Below are 10,784 nucleotides of genomic sequence, written 5' to 3'. Positions count from 1 at the left end.
GTCTTAACCCCCTTTTTACAGAGTAGGTGACTGAGGCACAGAAAAGTTAAGTCACTTGCCCAAGGTCTCACAGCAAACAAGTAGCAGAGCTCTGATTAGAACCCAGGTTCTCTGACACCCAGACCCAGGTTCTTTCCAATAGGCTATTCTGCTTCCCTAGTTGTGGCAAGTGCCATATTGTGAAAGGTTTTCTATGTTTTCAAGGGCTCCTCCTCAGTAGTGGAAAGTGTGAGGGAAATGTTCAAATGTTGTGGCCCCTCTTCAGGATTCATTACTTGTTTGTGATGAAGTTTGTGCCCATCATCATACTTCAGAGCTGGGAGAGCACGTACTGGACCATATGACTTCTTTAGTAATGGAGAAAGTGACATCCACATGCCCAAGGAGAGTGTGAGCCCACTGTTGGGTAGGGACTGTCTCTATATGTTGCCAACTTGTACTTCCCAAGCGCTTAGTACAGTTCTCTGCACACAGTAAGTGCTCAATAAATACGATTGATTGATTGATTGTCAGTCTCAAGACGCCCCTGACCAAATGTCATCTTAGGGTTCCTCATTCAGGAATGCATCCACTTCCAGAGCTAGGAATGTCTCTGCTCAGTCCCCACTGCCCAATTCCCACCACAGAACAATCTCATTGTGGGAGGGAGAATGTGCCTTTAAAATAATGTAATCATTTCACCATCCACTCACTCTACCATGTCTCCCCAGCAGATCCTCCATCCCCATGGGGAGGGGAAACCAAACCAGCATCTTGGAATTCCTCCTCCTGGGTCTGTGCAACTTGGTGAACTAGTGGCAGCTCCTCTTCGTGCTGGTCCTCAGGATGTACCTGCTCTGGTCCGTGGGGAGCCTGCTCATCATCCTGGCCATCAGCTCTGACACGCACCGGCATACACCCTTGTACCACTTCCTCACAACCTCTCTTTGGCCGACACCTGCTTCTTGTCCACCACGGTCCCTAAGATGCTGGTCAACATCCAGATCCAGGGTACAGTCATATCCTATGTTGCCTGCCTATCACAAAAATACATTTCTTCATTCTGTTCATAATCCAGACCATTTTCTCCTCACCGGGATGGCTTATGACTGCCACATGGCCATATGCCCATGTGCCCACAGCTCCTGGCTATATAGGTTAGTATGTTAGAGAAGCAGCATGGCTCAGTGGAAAGAGCACGGACTTTGTTGTCTACACGCCCTGCCTAGAATTCCTCAACAACAACTCTCTCCTCGACCCCCTCCAGTCTGGCTTCCGTCCCCTTCATTCCACGGAAACTGCGCTCTCAAAGGTCACCAATGACCTCCTGCTTGCCAAATCCAACGGCTCCTACTCTGTCCTAATCCTCCTCGACCTCTCAGCTGCCTTTGACACTGTGGACCAACCCCTTCTCCTCAACACGCTATCTGACCTTGGCTTCACAGACTCCGTCCTCTCCTGGTTCTCCTCTTATCTCTCCGGTCGTTCTTTCTCAGTCTCTTTTGCAGGCTCCTCCTCCCCCTCCCATCCTCTTACTGTGGGGGTTCCCCAAGGTTCAGTGCTTGGTCCCCTTCTGTTCTCAATCTACACTCACTCCCTTGGTGACCTCATTCGCTCCCACGGCTTCAACTATCATCTCTACGCTGATGACACCCAGATCTACATCTCTGCCCCTGCTCTCTCCCCCTCCCTCCAGGCTCGCATCTCCTCCTGCCTTCAGGACATCTCCATCTGGATGTCCGCCCACCACCTAAAGCTCAACATGTCGAAGACTGAGCTCCTTGTCTTCCCTCCCAAACCTTGTCCTCTCCCTGACTTTCCCATCTCTGTTGACGGCACTACCATCCTTCCCGTCTCACAAGCCCGCAACCTTGGTGTCATCCTCGACTCCACTCTCTCATTCACCCCTCACATCCAAGCCGTGACCAAAACCTGCCGGTCTCAGCTCCGCAACATTGCCAAGATCCGCCCTTTCCTCTCCATCCAAACCACTACCCTGCTCATTCAAGCTCTCATCCTATCCCGTCTGGACTACTGCACCAGCCTTCTCTCTGATCTCCCATCCTCGTGTCTCTCTCCACTTCAATCCATACTTCATGCTGCTGCCCGGATTATCTTTGTCCAGAAACGCTCTGTGCATATTACGCCCCTCCTCAAAAACCTCCAATGGCTACCGATCAATCTGCGCATCAGGCAGAAACTCCTCACCCTGGGCTTCAAGGCTCTCCATCACCTCGCCCCCTCCCACCTCACCTCCCTTCTCTCCTTCTACTGCCCAGCCCGCACCCTCCGCTCCTCCACCGCTAATCTCCTCACTGTACCTCGTTCTCGCCTGTCCCGCCATCGACCCCCGGCCCACGTCATCCCCCGGGCCTGGAATGCCCTCCCTCTGCCCATCCGCCAAGCTAGCTCTCTTCCTTCCTTCAAGGCCCTGCTGAGAGCTCACCTCCTCCAGGAGGCCTTCCCAGACTGAGCCCCTTCTTTCCTCTCCCCCTCGTCCCCTTCTCCCCCCCATCTTACCTCCTTCCCTTCCCCACAGCACCTGTATATATGTATATATGGTTGTACATATTTATTACTCTATTTATTTATTTATTTATTTATTTATTTTACTTGTACATTTCTATCCTATTTATTTTATTTTGTTGGTATGTTTGGTTCTGTTCTCTGTCTCCCCCTTTTAGATTGTGAGCCCACTGTTGGGTAGGGACTGTCTCTATGTGTTGCCAATTTGTACTTCCCAAGCGCTTAGTACAGTGCTCTGCACATAGTAAGCGCTCAATAAATACGATTGATTGATTGATTGATTGGAGTCAGAGGTGATGGGTTCAAATCCGGCTCCACCAATTGTCAGCTGCGTGACTTTGGGCAAGTCACTTAACTTCTCTGTCTCTCAGTTACCTCATCTGTAAAATGGGGATTAAGACTGTGAGCCCCCTGTGGGACAACCTGATCACCTTATAACCTCCCCAGAGCTTAGAACAGTGCTTTGCACATTGTAAGTGCTTAATAAATGCCATTATTATTATTATGTTTTGGATAATTAGTGGCCTTTATGTCCTGGTACACCAGTGGATTACTTATATTTTGGCATGGACAGTGAAATCCTTCACTTCTTCTGTGAACTTAGCAGATCCTAAAGCTTTCCTGTACTGAGACCGTTGTCAGTGATGTACTGATAATGGTGCTTAATGTAGGTCCCCTTGCAGGCCTCATTTTCTCTAACATTCACATTGTTTGTCCACCTGTGGCTCTCACGGGGCTGTGGTCTCTCTGTTTTATGGTAGTGCCCTCAGGGTCTACCTCAGCCTCTTGTCTCCCCAAGCATCACAGCAGAACTCCATAACATCTGCGGTTACACTGTGGTCACCTCCATGCTAAACTCCTTCATCTACCGCCTGAGGAACAACGTCATGAAACAGGCCCTGAGAAATGTGCTTTGCAGGAAACGTCTTTTCTTGCAGATGTTGTGATCCCTTACTGCCAGAACCTTGAAGGAGATGGTAAGGGTTGGTGGACCAACCTGAGAATGAATCTTCCTGGTCCTTTCTGGGGATCTGAGCTAAGAGACTATCATTTTTGCCTCGTTAGTTCCCCACACTTGGTTCGTTGTGGATTGGGAGGACATCCCACATGTTAAGGTGCCAACTTTCATAAAAAGCAGAAGCCCTCACTGTGACCCATATCGCCAATCCCGGCCCTCCCCTCCCCTCTCTTTGACCTGTAGCATAATGGAGGGATGCCAGGGGCCAAATGGGCGGAGGTGGAGGGAGGTTGAGGGGTGCATGAACATATCTTAAATTATTCATTATAAATTACTTATTCATATTAATGTCCATCTTCCCACCCTAGACTGTAAGCTCATTATGGGCAGGGAATGTGTCTGACAATTCTGTTGTATTTTACTCTCCCAAGTGCTTAGTACAGTGCTCTGCACATAGTAAGCACTCAATAAATTCCATTGACTGATTGATTGATTGGTGCCACGGTCCACGTAGCCTGTGGCCGCTGAATGGTTGTGTCAGGGCTCTATGTGGTGCTGCCAGCCCAGATTTGAACCTCAAGTAACCCTGTGAGCTCTCCTCGGACACATAGCACTGGTCCGGTCCCCTCCAGGCCCACTCTCCTCCCCTGCTTTGGGCCCCTCTAAGACAGAGCCGTCGAAGAGGGTACCAGGAGGAGGACATGGGTCTTTGGAGACTCCCACTTTTCCCAGTGGCCCTGCCACCCATAGAGTTAGCACAGGGTGGGGAGAGAGACAGAGGGGCCATGGGGAAGTGGTGTGGTGTCTGGAGCTCCTGTGGTATTTTCCAGGCTGACCTCTGGTCTGAGAGGTCATTAGTCCTGTGGGGATGCATTGCCCCAGGGATGTGGTCTCTTTCTCCTCTATCCAGGCTGTGTCCAGGGACCACAGGGACACTCATGCAAGGGGTGGTGAGACTGCTGGATGTCACCACCCAAGTCTAGAGCTCAGGGCTCTCCCTCCACTGGCCATCCACAGATATGGGATGGTCTCTTCTCTACTCAACTTCTAGTCTCTGATCCACTGCTCCTGCTTGACGTGTCCACACCTTTCCACTCCCCAATCCGCAGCCTGCAGCACCTTCAAAATTATCCCTAAAGGCTACCTTCTACAGGAAATGTCCTAGGACTGGTCTGACCCTGTTCTGGACACTCACATCATTCCAGCATCTTCATACCGCCTGTACACATTTCTACTGCATTTAAATTCCTTTTTCTAGTCATTCTTTCCCCTAAGTGCCTACTGTGGGACTTCACTGTTACAATCCATATGTTCAACTCTCACCGTAAAATCTCTGAGGTTTAACCCAATAAAACTGTATGGTCTATCTTTTCTATTGATTTTAACACTCTGTGACATTTAGCTATAGAATTCCTTTATTTTTATCAGTAAGATCATACTTCCACTTCAAATCATTCTTCGGTCACAAACATGTGACCTTTTATTTACTTATTAGGCCATTGTGTCCATTGCTGTTATATCGTTTGTCATTTAATCATTAAAGGTGAAAAGACGTGACACTACAGAATATAGCTAACGATGGATTGCCCCATCATTCATGGGACTGTTGTGCGGACAGCTGAAAGGAGCCAGAAGGGACTCATAGATGGTAAAAACTGCCAGAGAGCAGAGTACTTGGCTGTAGCTGTGTTGAGCTGAAGACAAACCTGAGGGTTTTCTGATCTATGAATCCTCATCCTTCCTATTCCCTCTCTGAACCATCCACAGGAAAATGTAAGATAAAGGTTATACCCCCCCTTCCCGCCACCAAAGAAAGCTAAGGAGGCAGCTGAGAGTTTAAATTTCTGGAGGTATGATCCCCAGGTCATGGGAGTCCAACAACCACTTCAGCACTTATCACAACCCATAACACTTTATGTAGTCACCTTGTTCTTATTTATTCACTTATCCATTTCCCAGTAGTCATCTTATAGCCAGTTATATCTCTGTCCTCCAAATTATAAATCGTTTTATGTCTGCCTGTCTCCCCTGTGAGCTTGTAAACTTCTTGAGGGCAGGGTTTGTGTGTGCCTGTCTCTTCCATGAGATTGTAAACTCCTTGAGGACAGGGATCATTTCTGCTAACTCTATTGTAATCTTCCAAATGCTTAATAGTGTACTCAGTAATGATACTAATGATAATAATAATGATGGCATTTATTAAGTGCTTACTATGTGCAAAGCACTGTAGGCACTCACTAAATGAGAATGACTGATTAGAGAGGACAGAGATGCTGTAGTCTTGCAGAGGATGAATCTATTTACACTACTTGGGGAGGCACAGTCAATGAGAGTATATCTTTGACTTGGGAAACCAGGAAATTGGAGATTATGTCATCCGGTTCAGTGATCACTGGAGTGTGACATTCTCTCCCAGGCCTCCTCTATGGTCTTGGATACCTTTCTCTGAGGGCCCCTTTGGATACTAGATAAACACCCAGAGGAAGGTGTCTCATTCTTCATGGTCAATTTTGGCCATAATGGTGAATTCTGTGGCGACCCCAGCTCCTCACATAGTTTTTCCTCACCACTCCCAGAAGAGGTATGGTAACTGCTCACTCCTGCCTCACTCTGGGATGGCCACCTCCATCCCAGTGTGAATATCATCAGTGCCTCCTACTTGCAAGGGACCACTAAATCACATCCCAGAACTTAAAGAAGGGCTTGGGCTCCCAAGACCGAAGCCCAGGGCCAAGGAAGGGTCGGAAGATCCTTAGCAAGGTGGGACTGTATACAGGACCATTACCTGGAAATCCATAAAGTAGCATGGCCTAGTGGATCGAGCACGTGCCTAGGAGTCTGAAGGACCTGGGTTCCAATCCCAGCTCTGTCAATTGTCTGCTGTGTTACAGTCCTCTAGACTGTAAACTCATTGTGGGCAGGGGCTGTGTCTGTTTATTGTTATATTGTACTCTCCCAAGCGCTGAGTACAGTGCTCTGCACAGAGTAAGCGCTCAAAAAATACTAGTGACTGACTCACCTTGGGGATTAAGACTGTAAGGCCCATGTGGGACATGGACCATGTCCAACCTGATTAGCTTGTTTCCACTCCAGTGCTTAGTACAGTCCCTGGCCCAAAGTAAGTGCTTAACAAATACCATAAAATAATTGCTAGAGGAGTTAAGGTGAATAAGCTCCTCTGCTTCCAGCCCCTGCTTTAGGGCTGGCTCTATGGCTCAGTGGAAAGAGCACGGGCCTGGGATTCAGAGGTCATGGGTTATAATCCCGGCTCTGCCACTTGTCAGCTGTGTGACCTTGGACAATTCACTTAACTTCTCTGTGCCTCTGTTACCTCATCTGTAAAATAGGGATTAAGACTGTGAGCCCCACGTGGGACAACCTGATCACCTAGTATCGCCCCCAGCACTTAGAACAGTGCTTTGCATATAGTAAGCACTTAACAAATACCATAATTATTATTATTTATTATTTTGTGGTTCCTGCTTGCTCCCTGTCTCTCTGGATTAATGTAACAGCCCCCTGTCCCTGTTCCACCCTCTCCCTTACTCCCCTCCCCTACCCCATTCAAATAGGAAATGCTCTATTCAACTCAGTTACCTTTGCCCTACTGGGTCTTGCAAGGAAAATACATAATCAAAAGATAATATATCATATTTGAAATCATAGTGTAATAATAACAATAATAATAATTGTAGTGTTTGTCAAGTGCTTATTATGAGCCAAGCATAGGGCTATGGTAAAGACAAGATAATCAGATCGGACACAGACCCCATCCCACATGGGCTCACAGTTTAAGAGGGAGAGGGAGCCGGTATGTTATTTCCATTATACAGATGAGGGAACTGAGGCACGGAAAAGTTAAGTGACTTGTCCAGGATCACAAAGTTCGTAAGTGACGGAGCTGGGATTAGAACCCAGATCCCCTGACTCCTAGTCATGTACTCTTTCCATTAGGCCATGTTGCTTTCCATGTTTTCATAGTGACACTAGTTCTGACCACATTTACTTCACCCCAGGTCCCTAGAGTAATAGCACGGTCTCTATGAGAAGAGAGTGTTCTTTCTGAACATGTTTATCAGCACCCTTTTCATGTCCTGGTTCCTCAGGCTGTAGATGAAGGGGTTCAGCATGGGGGTGACCACTGTGTACATCACAGACGCTATCGAGCCCTTCCGGGATGCATGGATAGATGTGGAACTGAAATAGACTCCAAGGCTAGTGCCATAGAATAGAGAGACCACGGACAGGTGAGAACCACAGGTGGAGAAAGCTTTCCTTTTTCCACTGGCAGACGGGATTCTCAATATGGTGGAGACAATGGGGGTGTAAGAGAACAGGAGGCCTGTAAATGGAAAGACACCAAATACCACTGTCAGTAGATACATAAATAACTCATTGATGAGGGTGTCAGTGCAGGATAGCTGTAAGACCTGGTAAAGGTCACAGAAGAAGTGAAGGATTTCATGACTGGAAGAGAAGGATAAGCGAAGCACCAGTAGGGTGTGTGTCAGGGCATGGAGAGAACTGATGATCCAGGACCCAGTAATGACCAGGGCACAGAGCCGTGGGTTCATGATGGTGGTATAGTGGAGGGGGTGGCACATAGCCACGTAGCGGTCATAGGCCATTCCGTTGAGGAAGAAATGGTCTAGACCTACAAAGAGGAGGAAAAAAAACATTTGGGCCAGGCAGCCAGCGTAGGGTATGGATTTATCTTGGGTCTGGAGGTTGGCCAGCAGCTTGGGGAACGTGGTGGATAATAGACAGGTGTCAACCAGGGAAAGGTTGATGAGGAAGAAGTACATGGGGGTGTGCAGGTGCGGGTCAGAGCTGACAGCCAGGATGATGAGCAGGCTCCCCAAGATCCTGAGCAGGTACATCCAGAGAAACAGCATGAAGAGGAGCTGTCGCTGTTCTGCCTGGTCGGACAGTCCCAGGAGGAGGAATTCTGAGACACTGGTTTGGTTGCCCCTCTCCATGGGGTCAGAGGATCTACTGTGGAAGATATGGCAGGGAAATAGGATGATAATAGAGATTATATTGAATTTGTCCTGTATCTTGAATGGGTAACGTACATTGAGCCGGGACACACTGAAAATAGACATATCCCCAAATGAGCAGCCACAAAATGGGATGTAGGTAGGGCAAGGGTCCCTAGATATCCTGGAAAACTCCCAATAAGGATTCCTGACTTTCATGTGGTCTAAGATGGACAGAAGAAAGTTTCTTCTTAAAATCTCTGCTATTTATATGCATTTTTCCATCATTTATCTTTTGTGCCTATGTTCCTCTGAGACTCTAGGCCCTGTAGTATTTCAGTTTCCACTTCAAAAATTATCTTTAAAGATTTCCCCACCTCTAGTACTACTGACTACTGCATCAGCCTCCTCACTGACCCCCTGTGCCTCTTGTCTCTCCCTCTCCTTTTTTTTAATGGTATTTGTTAAGCACTTACTATGTGCCAGGTACTGTACTATGTGTTGGGCTAGATACATGATAATTGGGTTGGACACAGTTCCTGCCCTACATATGGCTCACGGTCTCAATCCCAAGTTTACAGATGAGGTAACTGAGCCCCAGAGAAGTTAAGCGATGTGCCCAAGTCACACAGCAAGCGATTGACAAAGCCGGGATTGGAACACAGTTCCTCTGACTCCGAGGCCCATGTTCTTTCAACTAGGCCATTCTACTTCTCACATCCACATTGTTTTTCTGGAAAACAATGCAATCCATATCTCCTCACTCCTCAAAAAAACCTCCAGTGCTTAACCAACCACCTCCACATCGAATAGTAACTCCTTACTATTGGCTTTAAATCACTCAGTACAATCTCTCCCTCCTACCTCACCGTGCTGATCTGCTACAACCGAGCCCATACGCTTTGCTCCTCTAATGCCAACCTACTCTCTGTACCTCCATCTCATCTCACCTCCTGCCCCTTGCCCACATCTACTCTTGGGCATAAAACGTCCTCCCCCTTCATATCCCACAGTCCACCACCCTTTCTACTTTTAAAACCCTCGGGAAGTCACATTTCCTTCAAGAGCCCGCTCTGATCAAGGCCTTTTCCCCCCATCTGCATTCCCCTCACCATTGTCTATGCACTTGGCTGTGTATCCCTTAAGCACTCTGATACTCTCCCCAGCCCCACAGTACCTCTCCTTATATCTACTGTTCCCCCTACCTGTAATTCACATCAATGTAAAAGTAGCATGAAGCAGCGAGAAGCAGCCTGGCCTAGTGGGTAGAACACGGGCCTGGGAGTTAGAAGGACCTGGGTTCTAATCCCAAGTTCGCCACTTGTCTGCTGTGTGACCTTGGATAAGTCACTTCACTTCTCTGTGTCTCAGTTACTTCAGCTGTAAAATGGAGATTAAGATTGTGAGTCCCGCGTGGAACATGGACTATCCAACCTGATTAGATCGTATCTAACCCAGCATTTAGTACAATTCCTGGCACACAGTAAGCACTTAACAAATACCATTTTAAAAAAAGTCTGTCTCCTACTGTAGACTGTAAGCTGCTTCTGGGCAGGGATCTTGTCTACTTGTCTGTTTTCCTTTCCCAAGCACTTAGTAAAGTGTTCTGCATACAGTAGGCACTAGTGGGCAGGGAATGTGTCTGTTATATTGTTATATTATACTCTCCAAAGCGCTTAGTACAGTGCTCTGCACACAGTAAATACTCAATAAATACAAATGATTGATTGAAAATAAAAACCACTGATTGATCGGTAGCATTTAATGAATCTCCACTTGGTGCAGTGCATTGTACTGGGCACTTAGGAAGTACAGAATAAAGAAGTGACATGTTCTGTGCCCACAATCAATCAATCAATCATATTTATTGAGTGCTTACTATGTGCAGAACACTGTACTAAGCGCTTGGGAGAGTGCAATACAACAGAATTTGCAGAAACAGTCCCTGTGCTAAAGGCTCCCCCTTTAGACTGTAAGCTCATTGTGGGCAGGGAATGTGTCTGTTTATTGTTGTATTGTTTATTGTTGTACTCTCCCAAGTGCTTAATGTAGTGCTCTGCACACAGAAAATGCTCAATAAATATGATTGATTGAATGAATGAATAAATAAATAATTTATAATATACAATTTAAAGATATGTACATAAGTGCCACGGGGTTATGGGTTGAGCAAATATCAAATGTCCAAAGGTCACAGATCAAAGTGCATAGACACAGAAGGGGCAGCGAGCAGAGAAAAAGAGGGCTTAATTGGAAAAGGCCTGTTGTAGAAGATGTGACCTTAAAAAGCTTTGAAGGTAGAGAGAGTGGTGGTCTGGCATACATGGAGGAGAGGGAGTTCC

At 47.1% G+C, this 10,784-nt stretch overlaps 1 protein-coding gene and 1 pseudogene across 1 annotated transcript; one reads left to right on the top strand and one right to left on the bottom strand.

The window, feature by feature from the left end:
- Nucleotides 1-4,628, top strand: part of LOC119923372 — a 114,329-nt pseudogene extending 109,701 nt beyond the window's left edge.
- Nucleotides 4,629-7,503: 2,875 nt separating this feature from the next.
- Nucleotides 7,504-8,442, bottom strand: LOC119923371 (olfactory receptor 7C1-like). Its single transcript, XM_038742793.1, has one exon. It carries the CDS (start codon nt 8,440-8,442, stop codon nt 7,504-7,506), a length of 939 nt encoding a protein of 312 aa, XP_038598721.1.
- Between the last annotated feature and the right edge of the window lie 2,342 nt (nt 8,443-10,784).

Source organism: Tachyglossus aculeatus, unplaced genomic scaffold, assembly GCF_015852505.1.
Source record: "Tachyglossus aculeatus isolate mTacAcu1 unplaced genomic scaffold, mTacAcu1.pri scaffold_181_arrow_ctg1, whole genome shotgun sequence".
NCBI lineage: Eukaryota > Metazoa > Chordata > Mammalia > Monotremata > Tachyglossidae > Tachyglossus > Tachyglossus aculeatus.
Note: the sequence above shows the minus strand (reverse complement) of the source record. Positions and strands in the feature narration are given on the sequence as shown.